We start from the raw sequence: 20,171 nt of genomic DNA, 5'->3' as shown, positions 1-20,171 counted from the left end.
TGTCAATGAGAACAAAACCACAATTTATTTTTATATGCGTACTCACTGAGTACACTTATAAAGTAAGTACTACCCAGCCTTAGTCTTCAGTCCTTTATGTGCGAGCAAAGACACGATGGAAGGAGCCTGACGGACACACATGTACACTAAAATAGATTAATGATAGATAAGCCGTTGCATATAACATTTTCATTATTGAATGGTTGTATGTTTCCTAGCTACAAACCACAACTGATTTCCAATTGCTTTTGTGTGGCGATATTACAACATGTAACTCATGTAACGAAGTAGCGCAAATGAATGTATAGCAGGCTGTGCGGCGGCAATGGAGCAAGGATAGGGTTCGAAAAACGACGGGTCGCCCCTGGCGCTGGTGCTAATGCGTCCACATGTGAAGTTCACCTTGGCGTGAACACGGCAGATGTGTTTTTATTTTTAACCGCCGAGCCCTCGTCCTCAGTTCACACGTGAACCATGCAGCCACGTTTATGTACAATAACGCAGCTGGTAGAAGAAGCGGTTAGGCCAGAGGTGGGGAGTAATAGGCTACATGCAATCTCTTGAATTTACTCAAGTAATTTTTGGATAAATTGTACTATTCAACAGCGTTTTATTGCGCCATGCATTTTACTTCTAAGTTTTTGTTTTCTTCCATATACAGTATTAGTAATATATGGTATGGTATGACTGATGGTAATATAATATTACCATCAGCTGAATGGTGGTGCTCAAATTCAACATGGAGAATTAGATGAGAAAATTATCGTGTAAAAATAAATAAATAAATAAATAAATAAATAAATAAATAAATAAAGATAAGATAAATAAACACACTCTCAAAATATGAAAGAATAATAAATAAAGTAATGGTAAAATAATTTAAAAAAATCATAAAATAAGTAAATGATTCTAAATATAAAAAAATATAATTAACAAATTAAATAGAATGTAAAACGTTTAAGTACATTAAGAAAAAAAGAGAGCATGTAAAAAACTACAAATAAAAAATAAAATACGTAGATATAAAATAAAATCACAGATAAAAAAAAAACTTTTTATATAATGAACTAATAACAATAATTGAATAAAAATTATAGCAATAATAATACAAAAAATAAACTAAATAAATTTAATATAAGTGAACAAAAAAAAACATGAAAAAGAAAATGTCAAAAAACAATTCTTACACCTTGAACCCAAGATAAATATATGAAATACACATAAAAAGGAAAATAATTAAACAATATTGTAATGATTGAATATCAACCATACAAAGGAATAAACAAACAGATAATTATATAAAAGTGATAATGGTTAATTAATAATAATACAATGTTGGCATAATGAAAAATGGACTGGAATGTAATACAAAATGGTAAAATAACATTAAAATAATTAAAATAATCAGAAAATATATAAAAAATATTAATAGTGACGTAAAAAGTAATACATTAAGAAAAAAATGATTAAAAATGAATTGGAGCACACTTAACAATACAAACACTTAATTCAACCTTGAACATTTTCTTCAATGCCAACTTTGACCCCATGACCTTCGGCCAAGTGCTTGGTGGAAGCAACTGTGCCAATTTTCCTCACTTCCGTTCACCCGCCGGCGAATCGTCGTCACGCCGTTGCTCATTTTTTGACGGTGGTACCTTCCTCACATTGTCGCCGTCTTTGTCTCTTCCCATTTCTCAATCGGCATCAGACGCTTCCTCAACGATTCCCACTCGTGCTCGCTACTTTGCATACATGATTCTTTCTTCCCTTTTTGAAAGTACTGGAAGCAACATCCGTATCCCGGTATCTTATGGAAAACCACTTCTTTTTCCAATGCTAATCCTTTTGGACTTTATAGGAAGAGTCCATCTGCTGACATACCAAAAAAATAAATAAAAATCTGTCTGAGGTCAAACGATAGAACATGTATCGCGCAATACATGTCCATGATTTTAGCATTTGACGCTAGCGCTAACAAAACACATGCGTCCCAGGCTGGTCCGCCCATATTATGACGTGGGTGATATGGGGTTGCCGTGGCAACAGTCGACGTTGCTATCACGCTGGTAATTTATTTAAATCGATGTTTTTCCAGTTTTTTGACTAATGATCCTAGTAATAATATTAATAATCCTACACCGTGACGTTAGCATTTGACAGTAGCACCAACGCAACATTCGAAGTGTCCTGGCTAAAAAAAACAAATTTCTTATTTGAGATCTGTATATGTGCATATTGCTGCTATAAATCATCACAACACAGCCCCCCCCCCCAAAAAAAAGGAAAGAAAATGATTCATTTGCAGTTGTTGTGACTGCGGGAAATAGAAATCTGATTTAATTGAAATGTAATTACGTTTCATCCGGTAACTAACTTTATTGAACAAGCACAGCGTGCGGCTTTAATTAGCCACCAGAAATCAATGAAGCGTCAGTCAGCGGCCAGATGACTTCCACACAGTCCACGTGTTGTCCAATCATCACTGACAAACTCTTACGATGTCTGACACAGATGTTTTTGCAACTTGGTTTTTTTTTTTTAACCCCTCAATCAATCACCACATACAACTTGAAAAATACTAAATGTTTTTTTGGGGGGAAATGGGAAAAAAATAATAATGCTCTTCTACACAGGTATGACCTTGGGACATTTCTGGGCTCTGCAGTTGTATAAACATAAATTACCAATTTTTCTGAGATGCCAAAATAAATGAATGATTTAATGAATACATTTAATCACAAATAATTTCCATCCACATTGCAAATGTATCAAATAGTACAAATATACTGGGAAAAATTGCATGTTTCAAACTTAAAAAAAAAAATAAATCATTAAAAAAAAACTGAAAAATCTCAAAAGAAAAACCCATTTATGAAAATATCGCACATTAATTAAAACATTAAGATTAAAAAAAATTGCAAAATGTATAAAAAAAAACTCGAAAAACCTTAAAAATGCAATGGATAAAATAAAATAAATGTAGATTTTTAAAAAAATTAAAAAATTTTGTCCCCCAAAAATTGAGATATTGTGAAAAATTAAAAAAAAAAAAAAAAAAACCCAAAAAACGTTTAAAATTGATTATTTTCGTAAATAATGTATTTATTATTTATGAAAACAAATATGTTTTGTGTTTTGTTTTTAAAATGGATTTGCATTCATGTATGTATATATATATATATATATATATATATATATATATATATATATATATATATATATATATATATATATATATATATATATAAAATGAACATGATCTGGTCAAAACAGCAAGAACAAGGACAAGATGATCCTGTCCTTTATTGCTATGTGCTCACCATTCCAACAAACAGCATCAGTAGTAGTGTACACTTGAATCTACACAAAAATATACAAGACAAGCACAATGGAAACATGACAATGCACAGGTTGTACGGATACAGTACTGGGAGGAGGCTCAGGGGTTTTGTCGTGAGCGACTAGCATCGTCGCGGAGCTCGGCTGCTAACTACGCTAGCGGTTAGCGTCAAGCGATCGTTGGGTAAGTTGCTACAGACAAAAAAAAAAAAAAAAAAACAGCTGTGAAAAGACAGCCTGGTGACAAACATCTCAAAATTGAGCGTGTATATTTACATCTAATTGTTTGCAAAAAACAATGTAATTTCTAGCCTAATAAATGAAAATGTTGCTGGAAAAAAAAAAAATGGTACTGCGCAAACAGCACCGCCCCTTCAATAAATATGTCTGCACTCAATGCTATCTATATACACGTACTATACATTGTTGTACATTGTTGTGTTTTGTGTTTATTGCAGTCAGATGCATGGCGGTTCTGAGGAAATCCGTTGTTGTTTTGTTGTTGTTTTCCTGTTGTCTTTAGCCATCAAAAACATCATATAGCTAAATGCTAATAAAGTGAGTGAAGTGAAGCTATAAACGGGGCAGAAATAGTGAAACGCTACATTTTAAATCTTGTGGATTCAAGTATCAAATCTGAATTTCACGAAAGATGACATCAGCATGGAAACAAACAGGAGTTGAAATAATAATTTGGCATTCAAAGAAATCCAGTGAACACGCCCATCCAAATTATAAACATTTGTGACCATGTTAGCATGCTAAAGATATTTGCAAAATGGTGCTAGCAACAAGCTAGACGCTAATGTGAGTAAAGCCAAAGACTGGCAGCCTGTTTTGGGAAATGTGTTCAGGTTGTGCTTGTTGTTGTTGTTGCTGTTACTTAAGTAATAAAAAAAAATTTTTTTTAAGTTTTTTTTTTTACTGGGCAAAACTAAATCTAAGCTAAAACTAAGCTAGCTTTGGCTGCACCGTTCACAAAAGTAAAAAAAAAAAAAAAACACAAAAAAGAAAAAAAAGGATTTAACTTTTTCTGCTCACCTTATTTTTCCCTTTGTCTTTTTTTTTTTTAAGTACATACACAAATTGTAGCAAGGCAAACGGACCAAAAAGATGGGAAATATGATCAAGAAGTTCAGAACAATACACTCACAACACATTTTTCAAAAATAAAAACTGACCAATTAACCACTACTCGTTAATTTGTGCCGTAGCAAATCAAAGTCATTTAGTGAAATGTTTTTCCATACGTACTCCACGAGAATGCGTTAACCATTAGCATGTTAAGGATGCTAACATGCTGCTATAAATGCTAAAGTGTGAGCAAAAACAAAAATGGAGTCACACGTTTTGGCAAAATGTGTTCCTATTTGTGCGTTGCTGTTGTCATTAATAATATTTTCACCGATGATGACATTTACTCTGCTTGCCTTGAAAAAAACACCACCAACAACAAAAAAATAATAACTGACTAATTGAATTGTTAATTTGCCTTATGGTCAATCAATGAAATGCTGTATGCCTCATATACGTTTGCACCTGCTTTTAGCCACTAAAAATGCTAGCAATACATTAAAATGCTAATGTGAGAGTAAAGAGAAAGAATAGTTTTGGCAGACATGTTTGTGGCGTGCTTTATGTTGTAACGAAAAAATCTTTTCACTGAGTCAAGCTAAAGCTATGCTAGCTGTGGCTGTAGCTTTATAAAGTTACAGCTGCTACATATTCAAAGGTAAAAACAAACAAACATATTTTAAAATAGTTTCATAATGTTAAACACTGTCAAGGTAAAAAAAGAAAAAAAAGAAAAAAAAAGTCCAGTTTGTTAATACTGATTATAGTCATGTAATAATTTCATAACACTTTGCAGTATGTCAGCACCATGAAGCAGAATCATAGACTGTGATGTCGATAACATTGTGCGTAATGACACATTAAAGCAGTTTTATATTTTTCACAATATATTCTTCTATTTTTTTCTTCATTTTCATTATATTTGTAGTATGTATTAGTATGAGTTTCCATGTGACATTTTTATATGATTTAGTTTTTACTGTTGTGTATTAATTTTTAATTATTTTTTAGTACTGTTGCCAAACTTTTATTTGTTCCTGTTTCTCTCTGTTTGGTGTAAATCATTTATTATTTAGATTTTGTGTGTGTGTGTGTGTGGGGGGTGAAGCACCAGTGTATGAATCTCTGTGTTTATATTATATAACTTTGCATTTCTATTTTTTGGTATCGTTTGTTGTAAACTGTCTTTGATGTTCAGGAAAATATGTAACGTTTGGCTCATCAACGATGACATTGTCTTCGTCTTTGACCGTTTTATAAAACTTGTATGTTAGGGTCCTGATAGACTACATTTCTACGTTTTACGTCAGCCGGCACTTTTGTTGTTAATCATCAAAGACATCCGGAAAGAGTCCCTTTGAAGTTTTGTGTGATCTGAATGTTTTCGTTTTGTCCCTCCAAAAAAATAAAAAATAAAAAATACAAAACATCCCTTTAAATAGCTCAGTAACCCCAAAAAACAAAGTGAACCAGCACCTCTTTGTTTGTCTCTTTGATGATGACATCATTGTTGTTAGCGTGAAAAGACTCGGAAGGATGAAGCTGCTGTGTGTGCGGAGTCCCGTTTAAAACAAAGGCGCCAGTCTCATCTCTCCACTTGCGAGTACGTGGTGGGCCACCTGCTGTCACCCAGTGCGGGGGCGGCGGCGTCCCTTGGGTTCCTCCGAGGCGGTGACGTCGTTTTGGATTTCTTGGGCGGGGCGGGTGTGGTGACCAGTCCCGTTCGACCGGCGCTTTGCTGTTGTTTACCGGTGTTTTGCTTTGGTTTGCCTCCATTTTCTGGCTGTTTCCCGCTGTTTTTTTGCTGTTTACCGCCGTTTTGTTGCTGCAGCTGTTTCCCGCCATTTTGTGGCTGTTTCCCGCCATTTTGTTGCTGTTTCCCGCCGTTTTGTGGCTGTTTCCCGCCATTTTGTTGCTGTTGCTGTTTCCCGCTGTTTTGCTGCTGCTGCTTACCACCATTTTGTTGGCGTTTGCCACCATTGTGCTGCGGTTTCCCGGCGCGCGTGGCGTTGGCCATCAGCGTCTCCAGCAGCTGGGAGGCCGAGCCGAAGCGCACGTGGTCCTCGGGCTCGGAGAAGAGAGCGCCCCCGGTGGCGCGCCGGCTGCACGAGTCGCAGCAGAGTTTGTTGTAGCCCGGGATGGAGCAGTAGCGGGCCAAAACCTCCATCTGGCAGAAGATAGATTTGTCTCCGTGGCAGGGCTCGTCTGAAAATCAAAGCGCGTCAATGTGTGAGAGCAACGAGAGAAACATCAAAGAGAGCAATGGTGAATTATTCATTCAGACATCAGCTTCTTAAAGAGATTTTTATTATTATTTTTTTTTACACAAACACACGGTTTAGTGAGGACTCAATTTTGTCTTTGATGTTCACAAAAACGTATACATTAGGTTAGTTAAAGACTAAATGGTTTTTGCTTAAAAAAATATGTACAATACATTAGGAAGGTTGTTCAAGGCAACATTGTCTTTGATGTTTCAGAAAGGAATATTTGCTTCATTTATCGCTAAATTGTCTTTGATTATGAAAACGTGAAGAGGATTGTCTTTTACATTTACAAAAATACGGAAATTTTGTTCAAAATTCAGTAGTGCCTCCTGTCTTTGTTGTTTACAAATGCAAACACGTTTGTTTCAGTGAAAACGTTGATGTTCACAAAAAACACAACAACAACAACACTTATTTAAACATTACTTGAGCTTTAATGTTTACAAAAACATGTCAGCTTCAGAATGCTAAGTTGTCTTTGATGTTGATAAAAATGTGTATGTTAGGTGCATCAAAGACACTAAATTGAAGTATGTTTCATTGATTCACCTCTATATTGTCTTTGAAAATGTGTTTATGAAAATATGTTAAGTTAAACAAAGACTGAATTCATTGATGTTTGCAAGATTACAAACGTGTGATTTCCTGGTCATTGATGTTTACAAAAACGCATCAATTAGCTTAATTGAGCATGAAAGTCTCATTGACATTGACCAAAACAAGTACGATGGACGTGTTGATTTTCCCATAAGCACAGGTTGATTTGAACACTAAATTGTCTTTGATGTTAGAGACGTAAGTGTCTTTGATGTTTCTGAAAACACGTACAGTGAGTAATCGAGGATTTAACTGGAGACTAATTTGTGTTGTGTCTGAAAATATGAGTTTGGTTCATTAGAGGCTCGATTGTCTTTGATGTTTACAAAAACCCATTTACAATCCTTCAATGAAGTCGATAAATTGTCCAGTGTGTGTATGAAAGCACATAAATTAGGCTTGTAAAAGACTCTGACAACCACGTTACACAAAAATTGACAATGTTGGGTTTATTGATGACAATGTGGAACGTGAGATTCCAGTTGCTGACTGGTGACCCCGCTCAGAATAAGCGCTACCAAAAAAAACAAGTTTCTGCTCAAACTGTCAGCGTGTCCCAGAATGGCTGAGTGTGTCCGCTAATTCATCCGACTGCAATAGCAGGCGATTGAGGGTTGCCATGGAAATAACCGAGACGTTGCAGTATTTGTTACAAGGCAGCCAGCGTGCCACCAACATGACAATGACATGTTTAAATGAGCTCCTTTAACTCGAAGCTGGATTGATTCTCACCGTGACACGGTCCAGGCCGGCACACGCGCACGTTCTCCGGCTTGTCTCCGCCGCATTGGTCTCCGATTCGGCAGGTGACCAGGCGCCTCTCCGTGCCCTCGCCGCAGGTGACGGAGCACTGCACCACAAGTGGGGGGGTGCAAACAAAACAAACACTCGTGAGGACTCGCCAGATTTGACATCGATTGGCCAATATGGTCTCATGTGATGATCTAACACAGTGAAGTACTATACATTAGATTGTACAACAAACCACATCAAGTCACACCTCAAATTAAAGGCCTTGAAGAGGACTATCTACATTTGTACTTAATTAGCCATTGCGCCCTTGCATGATGACGTAATAACCTAAAAACATAAAAAGAAATCCTAACCACTTAAAGTGGAAAAAAAAATAAGTACCACAAACCATGTCAAGTCACACCTCAAATTAAAGGCCTTGAAGAGGACTATCTACATTTGTACTTAATTCGCCATTGCGCCCTTGCATGATGATGTAATATCCTAAAAACATAAAACGCAAACCTCACTACTTAAAGTGGGAAAAAAATAAGTACAACAAACCATGTCAAGTCGCACCTCAAATTAAAGGCCTCGATGTGGGCTTTCAATATTTGTAATAAATTTATTAATTTGTTTGTCTAATTCATCCTCTTAAAGTGGATAAAGATTTTTTCAAGTGCGACAGCCCTTCTTTGCAGCTTTCGTAATGTGGCGCTTTAAAGATTACAAGTTGTTGGCTGTTCGCCACACGTCAGCGCCAAATTGGCAAAGGAGTCCTGGCTCATGTTTAGCCACCATTAGAGTGACAAATATTAAATGGATTAATCAGTTATTGTTGACAAATGTCCAATGTTGACATGAAGGATGAGAACAACCTTAAAATAATTTCCCCGAAAGGAAATAATGGATAGTAGTTTCTCTCGGGTCAAACTGTCTGATATATCATATTTTTTTTCCTGCATCTTTATTTCTGTGTATATTTTCAGTCATCCAGGTTTGTTGATTTTTCTTTTTTGTTCCACAATATAACACGGAATTCGAGTTCATTTTAATACTTTTTTTTTTTTTTTACTAAAATTGAATATTTTCTCTATTATGCTATCATTAGTAACAGTCAATTTGGTGTCCAACAAGTCATAAAAAAAAAAAATAAAAAATAAAAAATCAATGCGTGCGTCAATGTCCACATACTTTCATCGCGGAATATTTAATCTGGATTTTAGTCAGTGATCAAGCAAAGTTTTTCTTCTGATTTATGGAGAAAAATCTACAAGGGGTGTAATTCTCGCTCGGGGTGCGAGAGGTCCCGGGTTCAAATCCCGGACGAGCTCCCAATATTTTCACTTTTTTCCACAACAAATACTGTTGTTGAATTTTTTATTTTATTTTTTTTTTTTTTTTTTTAGCTTTTTTTAGTTTTAGTTTTTAGTTTCATTTTAAATAGCCAATATATTTAACATGTTGTTATTGCACTTTAATATTAATACGAAATATTTTCATAAAAAATGTTATCTTGAATATTTATATTAATTTCAATTTACTCTTCTTTTCTTTTGTCTGGAAAAGTAAGAATTATTAGTAATAATTTAATTTAAACAAGTGTATTGAATGTGGCGCCCCCTAGAGGCCATAGCGCTCTAATGGGTTTTATGGTCAATTTGTATTTATTTATTCATCCATCACTTTGTATCAGCTACAGCCTTTTACCCCCCCCCCAAAAAAAAATGCCGTTAAGTAGAATATGTAATGGGCTTTCCGTGCGATGACACGTTGTACCTCGGACCACGCTCCCGTCCTCCAGTGCGAGGGGCAGGCGATGCGGTTGCAGGGCCGGCGGATGTCGGGCCGCTCGGCGCCGCAGTACTTGCTGTGCACGGAGCGGTTGGCGGCGTCGTGCAGCAGCTGCACGCAGCGCACCGTGCGCGCTTGGAAGCCCAGGCTGCCGCACGTGCGCGTGCAGTGCTCCCAATCCTCCGAGATCCACCTGCAAAAAAACAAACAACAAGGAGACTTCAGCGCTAACTTGGATCCACTTGGCGAATATTTCTGCTCATGACTACCACTACTAATATCACCATGACAACTGTGACTATGCAAGTACTACAGTTACAACTACCGGTATTACTATTCTATTATGGTTACTATGAATACAACCATTACTGCTAATACTAATAGGGGGTGGCATGGCTCAGTGGTAGAGCGGTCATCGTGGTAAAGTCTAGGGCTGGGTATTGCCGCCAACCTCACGATACGATACGTATCACGATACAGGGGCCACGATACGATACGTATTGTGATACATATGTATCCCACATGAGACACGTGCCATGTTAAGTTTAGAAGTAAATAAATGTTGATATTCTTCCTCTGCTTTAATTTTTCTTAGCAAGACACAGTGTCCAATCACTGGTGAGCTATTTTTGCATTAATTGAAGGCAATTAACTTCAAAGACGCTGCTGGTTTTTTATTTTTTAGGTACAATGCAAGCTGCAATGGCAAACGTTAACTGCCTATTTAAAGGTAACAAGCAATATCGATTCTGACGCCTGCGTATCGATACGTGTATTGTAATGAGGCCCACAACGATATATTGGCGTATCGATTTTTTTAGCACACCCCTAGTAAAGTCCTTTGAGCTATCTATATAAGTGCATTCCATTCACCATTTAATACAACTACGACAAGTGCTGCTTCTACTACTACGACTACTTTTAATACTACAGACTACAACTAGGACTACTATTACTAATATCACTATGATGAGTACTACGACTACTACTTCGACTATGATTGGCACTACTACTATTACTTTTACTATGACTGCCACGACTATGTATACTACTACTACTTAAGCTATAAACTACAATAGCTACTACTAATACTAGTATAACTACCACTACTAATACGACTGCTAGTGCTATGATTACTATTACTACTAATACTACTTATGTTGTTGCTGTCTTTACTACTACAACTACGATTAGCACGACTAATACTACTACCAGTACTGCTCCTTTTGTTATTGGACAACTTTTATGATACTACTGATACTACTTTGACGACTAATACTACGGAACTATGATTAACAGGACGACTAGCAATTTGACTATGACCACTTGTTGTGACATTTGGCTATACTGTTACTTATATTACTATGACTAGTACTTTGACAACTAATAAAACTATTACTGTGACTACTAATAAAGCAGTCTTATTATGAGTACTACTATTGTGACTATTACTACTACTACTACTACAACTAATAATAATAATAATAATAATAGTGCTACTAAAACTATGTTGACATTTACTATTTATATTACTACTACTCCTGCTACTCATAATAATAATAATAATAATAATAATAATAATAATAATAATAATAGTAGTAACACAACAATGATCTTTCTAAGGCAACTAATTCTACTAGTACTATGAACATTTTTAAAACACTTTATTTGTAATTTTCCATTCTCACCTGAAACAATCTTATCCAACAAATAACAGATATGAACAACCCCAACAAAGACAAATCAGGTGCAATATTAAATTAGACTTATGTAATAGAAAAGTACAAAAACTAAACCAAAACAATCAAACAAAAAAACACTATGAACATTTTTTTAATTAAACATTTTTAAATTGTTTTTTTTTCATTTTAATGCCAGCATTATTTCATTTTATTTTATTTTTAATTCCTTAGACTAAATGTTTTTAACGTTTGTTGTTTTAACATTATCAATGTATGCTCTTTTAGTAAATTTTGTAACCTACTTTTTCTTTTCTCTTCTTTGCTTCTGACTGCTGTTAACGACTGTTTTACTTTCTGTCTTGAGTTGCCTTGTGTATGATGTGCTATACAAATAAACTTGCCTTGCCCCTGACCCCTACTACAATTACGATTGTTACTACTGTTCCTATGGCAACTACTACCATGTTATCTGATGCTTGGAACATTCAACACGGCGGCACTTGAAACAAAAGCTCCCCAGCATCATTTTTACAAACAATCATGATCAACTCAAGAGTCCGTCCGGGGAAATCTTTTCAGCATCTCGCGTTTTCAGTAATTCACGCTGGGCCAAAAACATAATAGACGGACTGCTGGTGCAAATTGGCTGAATGCTCATATTTGATTTATTTATTTTCTAAAAGAAGCTGGAAGACAGCCCCTTCATTTGAAATCAATGTAAGTATGTCTTATTTAACACGTGTCTGCTTAAAAGTGGGGTTTTCATCAAAAGTTGTGGACTGTTCTTGTTGAAAATCACTGCATGAGCAACTTTTATGCTCCTTTTACTGATCGACTGAACTGGACAAGCGTGGAAAAAATACAATCTCTGACTCATGGCCCCAGAAACGGATCTACCGTGGCCGCTGGGTACATAAACACAGCATGAAGGGGGGGGAAAAAACACACACAAAAAAAACACTTAATCACTAAAGTCTGCAAAATGTGACATATTACAACACAGTTTTGTTTTGTTTTTTTAAATACTTCAGCAATGTTATTAGGGATATAATATATCCAAACATCATGATAGGATATTATCACGATATGAAGGTCATGGTACGATAATTATCATGATGCTGTGGGGGAGGTTGGAGATGCAAAAAAAAAAAAGGACACACACAATATTGTAAAAAAAAAAAAAAAAAAAAAAAAGACCTTATAACACACACAATATTGTGATTTTGTCCATAACAGAAATGCCTATAAACCACCTACAATCTTTAATAAAACTTAAAGGGGCTGTCTGCCGGATTCAAATGCACTTTTTAAATACAGGATGTACACACTTTAACTTTCTCTCAGTCTACACATCTGTGTTTATGTGAATCTTTGGTGGTGATTTCGTCCTAAACCCCCACCTCCCCAGCCTGTATTTTGCCATTTTGTGTTTGTTTTGTAAACAGCGGGACGTTTCTGTGGAAAGACAGTGTTTACACCCCTCCAGCCAATCGCAGAGCGGGGGGGGGTGGGGGTCGCAAACGGGGCCGGGCGAACGTGTCAGCTGCGTGACGTCACTCCCGCGGCAATTTAAAAGCACGCACGGATTATTATTATTTTTTTTTTCACTCCCTCACTCACTCACTCACTCACTCACTCACTCACTCACTCACTCACTCACTCACTCACTCACTCACAGAAGCTTACGTGTGTGAATGAGTGAGTGAAGAAAAACAAAAAATATATATTTAGAATATTTTTAGATTTTTCATTGCTGCAATGTACAAAAACACAATATTGTGCTTGTTGTCTGAGCTCATGTTTTTTTTTTACAATATTGTGACGTTTTGTTATTGCCAACCTCTCCACAATATCGTGATAAATATTGTATCGTGACCTGCATATCGTGATAATAATAATAATAATAATAATAATAATAATAATAATAATAATAATAATAATAATATAGTATTGTGATGTTTAGTTACATCCCTAATACAAACCATACAAAGTCATATCTCAAATTAACTCATTCAGTGCCATTGACGTCTATAGCCGTCAATGGATGAGTTAACGGCCTTGTTGCGAGCTTTCTAGACGTGTAATTAATTACTTAATTAATCTGTCAATATGATCTCACCCCCCCCCCCCCCCCCAAAAAAAAAAAAAAAAAAAAAAAAAACTTCATGGAAGGTTCATGTACAGTACGTGTGGGCACTCACTGGGGTTGCGTGCAGTCCTGCAGGTTGCACATGCGTCGTATTGGTTTGGGCTTCTTGCCGACGTCACAGTAGCCCCTGTGGACCATCCTGGTGTCGCCTTTCTTCCGACAACCATACTTGGTGTACTGGTAACCTGAAGTAATGAAGACAAACGGCAAACTCATGATTTAACATACGGATGCGACGTGCAAGCGAATGACACTGTCGTATTGTCTTTTTTTGGAAGGACGCTAACGAGTCGTTTACCCCCGGCGCAGGGCTTGGAGCAAGGAGACCAGCTCTTGAGGGCCCACTCGTACGTGTCCTCCTGGATGACGTTGTTGTTGTTGACGGGCACCGAGTCTTCGTGGATGATGTACTTGTACATCAGAGTGGAGCGCGTTTCATTGTCCTTGGGTATGATCTGGCAGACAGGAAGAGGAGGCGCCATTTTAGTACAGTATGTTGCTTGAAAATCATCAGAAATAGGGTTCAGAGACTGATGAGATCCAGTTTTGAAGTCGATTGTGAGTAATGGTCACTGGATCTTTACTTTGTACTCAAGCAATCATATTTTGCACCCACAGAAATTAACTAATGGCTTGATTTCCCATAATCGAGTAGGCATGTAATAAAAATGCCTTTTGAAGGTGAAAATTGCAATTTTTTCCACCGCCAGCTCTTTTTGTCACATTACAATAAAAAAGTGCCCAGCTAACGACTGCAATTAAGTCTCTTGCATTCATAATCCTATCAAACCATATCTTTTTGTACTTTGACAATTGACAAGAAATACTTTTTTATTTCAAACAAATGTGCCTTTTAAAAGCGCTATTTGGGCCATCAAAGGACTCGTCTTTTGAATTTGTGAGACAAATTGAAATGAATTTCAATAGCAAACATAACAGCGAAGGCCGGAAGCAAAATATGACATCTTTTTATTGCATCTGTACATTTCTATCAATTGGGGGCGCTAACATCGTTTCACATCATGGTTTAGTCAAGATATGACCTTCTGGAGCTTCTGGAATTACATGAAAAAATAAAAAATAAAAAAATAAAATCCAGGACAAGTTGGTCTTTTAAAAGAAACGACCAAACTGACTCCAAAATGTCTGCTTCAAACTGAAATAAGTTTTCTTTGCTTTTTCAGGCATTGGTCCTTGAGACTATTTTTTATTTTTTTTGGTCAGTCAACCTACGATTGTCATTGTCTACCAAAGTGAGACTGCCTTCCGTGGCAAATTTTTGAAAATGTTCTGTAGTACTACTACAGAACATTTTGGTGGGTTAAAATGGCCACCTGAAATCAAAATAGCCGACTACCTGTGTCTGTCCAGGCATGAATTTTTGAGACTTTTTTTGTGTGACTTTTACTTCTGCAAATCATGTCTACCAAATGTCAAGTTCTTAACTCATTTGCTCTCAAAAACGTATAAATACGTTCTATTTTAAATGTTTTAAGTACCCAAACACATATTTATACGTTTGTTTGTTTGTTTTTTAATGCTGGAACATACAGAAAGCTTTGATGCAGCAGCCTCTCAACTGCAAAGAACGGTTGAAGAAATGGTAATTATTAGACAAACGGCCAGCAGGTGGGAGCAGAGTATGAGAGATCAACCAGTATCATTATGAAAACAAGTTGTTTCCCCACAATTCTAAGCAGATTTGTGAATAATGAGGAAACTTAAGGAAGCTATATTCTAATGCTAATTGCTGCATAACGGAAAAAGATATATATATATATATATATATATATATATATATATATATATATATATATATATATATATTTTTTTTCCCCTGATGAAAGAAGAAACTTTAATCTTTCTTTTGGTAGGTTCCAGGTTTTTATAGCAAGAGAACACAATATTCTGTGGGCCTTGCAAAATGAGTAAAATCCAGTAAAACAGCCGGTAGCGACGGGGGTTGCTTCTGTGAAAATGGCTGCTGGGAGTGAATGAGTTAAGGGAGACTGACTTCAGGGACAGTGTTATACAGTTTTTTGTGGGTTTATAACCTTTTGATAAGCATGCCCAACCCCCACGTTCCATGTTGCTGAGTTGTCAAGTGCCAAGTATACATAGTAAAAGGACACTTGAGATATTTGCCGCAATTGACGGCCACTCTATGGTGGCCATATTGACACTCCACCTTCGAGAGGCTTGACTTCCTGATGGGATTTCAACCGTTATTGACCTTGAATTGCCGCACCGTCTATATGGAATGCAGCAGTGACTTTCTATCAGAGGGCTGTGGCATACTAGTTTGTTGCGAGAGGTCGTTGCTATTGCCATTCATACAACAGTCATGGCTCATAATTATCTCGACAAGGTTGGGAAACACTGCAATACAGTACAACTAATATATTCAACTAGACTGTATTAGCTGTCACATTATACCTGTGAATATCTTACATTATACAGCGGTCATGCACTGCTCCTGTGGGGTCCCACAAGGGTCTGTACTGGGACCCATATTAGAAAGTCTGATGCAGCTTTGCTGATCCGGATATAAAACATCCATTAAACATTGAAGCCAGTCTCACTTGGCAACATGTCATTTGCTAGTTTATTATGAGTAGATGAAGAAAAAAAAGTCTTAAGGCTCCATGCCGGTAAAGATTTTATTTTGAAGCAACATTTTCAGATTATTTTTGACATTTGCAGGGGTCCTTTAAATAGAGGATTTGTCAGCTATCACATTTGAAGCACTTAATTGTGAAACATTTTTTTGTTGCACAGCAACAAAGTTTGACTTCCATGTAATACCCTGACAGTGCCATAAAAAAAAAAAAATAAATAAATAAAAATGTCTCAAAGTTGTATATGCAGTACAGTTATGTGAGTTATCAAGTGGACTTTGCAAGTATGTGACATGTTTGGCAAACGGCAGATTTCAAGACTTTAATAGAACAATTTCCATGGAGCGATCCGTGTCATTTCGACAAGGAAATTGCGCTTCATCATCGTCTTGATTGCTTATTGAAAAGTACGACTCTAAAATTAGCGTTGACGTGATGGAAAAATGGATGCTCACAAATAAAAGACCATGTTTGTAGTCAACCAAGTAAAAGTCCAATTGAAGATGAGAAGAACTCCCCTTGGATGACTATAAATTTATGCCCCGCCCTCAAACTCCGCCTCTTCATGTCATTTCCATTTTGACATACAATTAAAATAAATATGTCAACGCAATTGAGAAGGGGATGTAGAAAAGAAGAACAATCCGCCAACATTTGGGCTCATCACTTCAGTCATGCGTTCTTATATTCTTTCTGCATCTGAGAACGGCGTCTCATGCTTACTGGAAATCCAGGACACTCCAGGTGAGCGCTCTGCTGCTTTTTGTTGTTGTGTTATCGACGTGACAAGAATCCTGCTTGATGTGACGGTTTCACTGCATTTTTTTTTCTTACCTCTGAATTTTCAAGAAATGTCTCTTGGCTCCTCTGTATCGAGAGGAGCTAGATGAGGTGGCTCGATGCCCCGGTCGCCCTTTCAATCATATTCTTCTTTGAATTGCCGATTTTCACCATCCACTTTGCTTTTATCAGTGAACTTTGAACACATCATTTTTGTATTAATATAGGCTCCTACAGCTGGAAAAAGTGTTAACAATATGTGTAGCTTGGAAAATGAAAGTTCAAACATGCACTCGCAGCAGGGAAGCGAGTAACAGGCTTTCCTGTGCATGTCTCCCATGCTGACACATCCGGAAAACATGCAAGGTGCTTTTTTGAGGTGCCGACCTTGAACGGTTGCGCAGGGGCAGCATGAACACAATGAATGGGTTGGTCAATGGCGCACTACTGTGCTGAGTGCAGTGTGAAAAGACCTTAATTCGAGGCCACAGATGGAAGGCTGCCTATTGAGAGTCACTGGGCTTTTCAGATCGGCAACATGAAATTTCAGTCGTAAACGATTGGGCGAAGCGACACAGCTGATGACTGATCAAACCTCCACTTGTGTTGCGTTTTGAAAATTCAGCGATCAAATTCAGTTTTACTCAGCAACATGAAATTTGGTAGGCATTTCTAGCATGTGTCGAGGCGTACACGCACAAAAATGTCTCAAGAAACTATGCCCAAAAACACATGACGAACCACCATTATGTTATAACCATAATTTACTTTCTTTTTTTTTTTATTTTCATCGTAAATCCTATTCCTGTCTGTCCCATGTTTCTGCATGTTGCCCTCGTTGTTGCTGCAGATTTGAAAGGGGGTGTGCAGTGGCACTATGTGTCACATGACACATAGCAGAGACAAGACTTTACAAATTCACATCATTTTTGTCATGTTTCTGTTCATGAACTAAAATGTCCAGATTTTAGTTCAGTTTTTAAGTGTAAGTACATTTTCGTCTCGTCTTCATTACTTGACGAAAATGCACAATGATTTAGTCCGATTATTGTTCATGAATCGGTGAAAAATGTGTGTTGACAAAATTATTTTTGTTTAATTTTTGTTGATGAAATTAACACTAATGTAGACGCACAAAACTGTCCCAAGAAGCTACGCCCAAAAACACATAAGAAGTACCGCCATTTTGGTTTGAACTATTTTGGGCAATTCCCAGGGCCTGATGGATACCAATTAGGAATTTCGAACATTAGACAGATGGGTGAAATGTTTGCTTTTATTGTCTCTTTGTGCATGGGTGGAACATGATGGCAGACAAAAAAATCTCAAGAAGCCACATCAAGTGAGATCAACTGAAGATTTTCCTCACCATCCCCTATTGCATCTAGATGTAATAAATGGATTCCTCCTTACCAGAACCACCACAGGGTCGTGCAAGGGTCCGTCAGTGTGTAGCGTTTCCACATCTTCCTCCACGCTGTAGTGCCACTCCACCCCCATATCGATGAAGCTCCTGGACTTGACCTCTTCCCCTTTGCCATTGAGAATGTAGTGGCCCGTGGCCTGGTTCTTGATTGCTGCAATCGGCCGTTTGTTATTAAGCAACGGAAAAATAGATCCACAAATCAATCATTTCAGATGACTCCAGTGCTATGCTATGGAGAGAACAACGCTAGAATGTTGAACCTTTAAACAGACACCAAGGCTGGATTTACACTCCATGAAAGGCCAATGGTACATCCGATGATGCACAAGCCATCAATTTTTCATCAGCGCAACTTGGGAGCCACACAAGACTTCTCACTTCTTAACTAATTTGCTCCCAATAAGGTGTAAATACTTTTTTTTTTTTTTTATGTTTTCAGTGTCCCAAAGACGTATTTCTATGTTGTTGTTGTTGTTGTTTTTTAATGTTAGAGCATACAGAAGGCTTTGATGCAGCCTCTCAACTGCAAAGAACGGTTGCAGAAATGGTAGTTATTACACAAACGGCCAGCTGGTGGCAGCAGAGCAAAGGAGATCAACCAGAGCCATGTAGAAAAAAAGCTAAATTACTTTTAAATATTACAATTTTAAATAGATTTGTGAAAACTGATGAAACTTAGCTCTCTTCTAATGCTAATTGCTGCAAAACGGAAACAGATAGAAACATACTTTTTTCTCCTGATGAAATACGAGACTTTAATCTTTCTTTTGATAGGTTCCAAGCTTTTATAGCAATAGAACCCAATATTCTTTGGGCCTTGCAAAATCAGTCAAAATCCAGTAAAACAGCCGGGAGCGAACGGGACTGCTTCTGTGAAAATGGCTGGGAGTGAATTAAGCGAGTGAGTTAAGCAACAATGTCAGCCATCTCTTGGTAAATAGCAACTTACAACTAGAGTGAAACGGATCCGGATTTGGATCTGCAGTGTATTTCCAGCCCAAGTCCAGAGCAAGACCAGTCTGGACTACTTCAACAGTACCAAACGTCTCGAAAAGAACGGGATCAGTTGACATGCCTCAAAGCCCAAGCGTAAATATTGCGATAAAGCAACATGTGAGTCTGGTAGTGTTCGTCAATGTCGAAGGTAATGCCCCCTTCAAGGCTTCGCTAACTCGTGATTTGATATTTCCGCAGCTGATAGAAAAACAAAACTGTCGCAGAAACAATCATCTGCTGCGGCGGATTTTAATCAAGATAATTTTCCCTGGAAGTCACAACAATTGTGATGGCACACGGGCACATGCATCCTTTCATCACTCCCCTGCCTGGAAGTAAGTGACAAGATGCCAAGGATGTTTTGACTTGCCAACAATCAAATCAGAAGACTCCCTCTCCCACCAGGCTAATGTGCAATTTGGGACTACAAAAACACAAACGCCTGGACTGACAGGACAGCAAATTAATTTTTTTAGGCATTTGCTGTTCCATCTCCAAGACATTTCATTTAGGATTATACATGCAAAATAATGTTTCACCATTCAAAGCATGCAACAAACATTCCACAACCCCTGTATTCACCAAATCCTAACCCTTAAACCCTCTTCCATAACCTAACCTAACCTAACCTAACCTAACCCTTGATTTCTAAATACAATCCTGAAAAACAAAACCCCCAAACACCAAACCAGAACCTAAGCCACAAACCAAACT

General features: G+C 37.2%; 1 protein-coding gene across 1 annotated transcript in view; it reads right to left on the bottom strand.

The window, feature by feature from the left end:
• Positions 1–3,288: 3,288 nt before the first annotated feature.
• adamts3 (ADAM metallopeptidase with thrombospondin type 1 motif, 3) overlaps positions 3,289–20,171 on the bottom strand; it is a 114,315-nt gene continuing 97,432 nt past the window's right edge. The window contains exons 17-22 of the mRNA XM_077522762.1: positions 18,449–18,612; positions 13,936–14,092; positions 13,690–13,822; positions 9,792–9,999; positions 8,013–8,130; positions 3,289–6,621 (exon numbers count right to left, since the gene is read on the bottom strand). Of these exons, the coding sequence (XP_077378888.1) occupies positions 6,002–6,621; positions 8,013–8,130; positions 9,792–9,999; positions 13,690–13,822; positions 13,936–14,092; positions 18,449–18,612 (1,400 nt within the window). The 3' untranslated portion in view covers positions 3,289–6,001. The remainder of the gene's footprint in view (positions 6,622–8,012; positions 8,131–9,791; positions 10,000–13,689; positions 13,823–13,935; positions 14,093–18,448; positions 18,613–20,171) is intronic.

The sequence above is a fragment of the Festucalex cinctus genome, chromosome 5 (genome assembly GCF_051991245.1).
Source record: "Festucalex cinctus isolate MCC-2025b chromosome 5, RoL_Fcin_1.0, whole genome shotgun sequence".
NCBI lineage: Eukaryota > Metazoa > Chordata > Actinopteri > Syngnathiformes > Syngnathidae > Festucalex > Festucalex cinctus.
The sequence above is the reverse complement of the archived record's forward strand: the minus strand, read 5'-3'. Positions and strand labels throughout refer to the sequence as shown.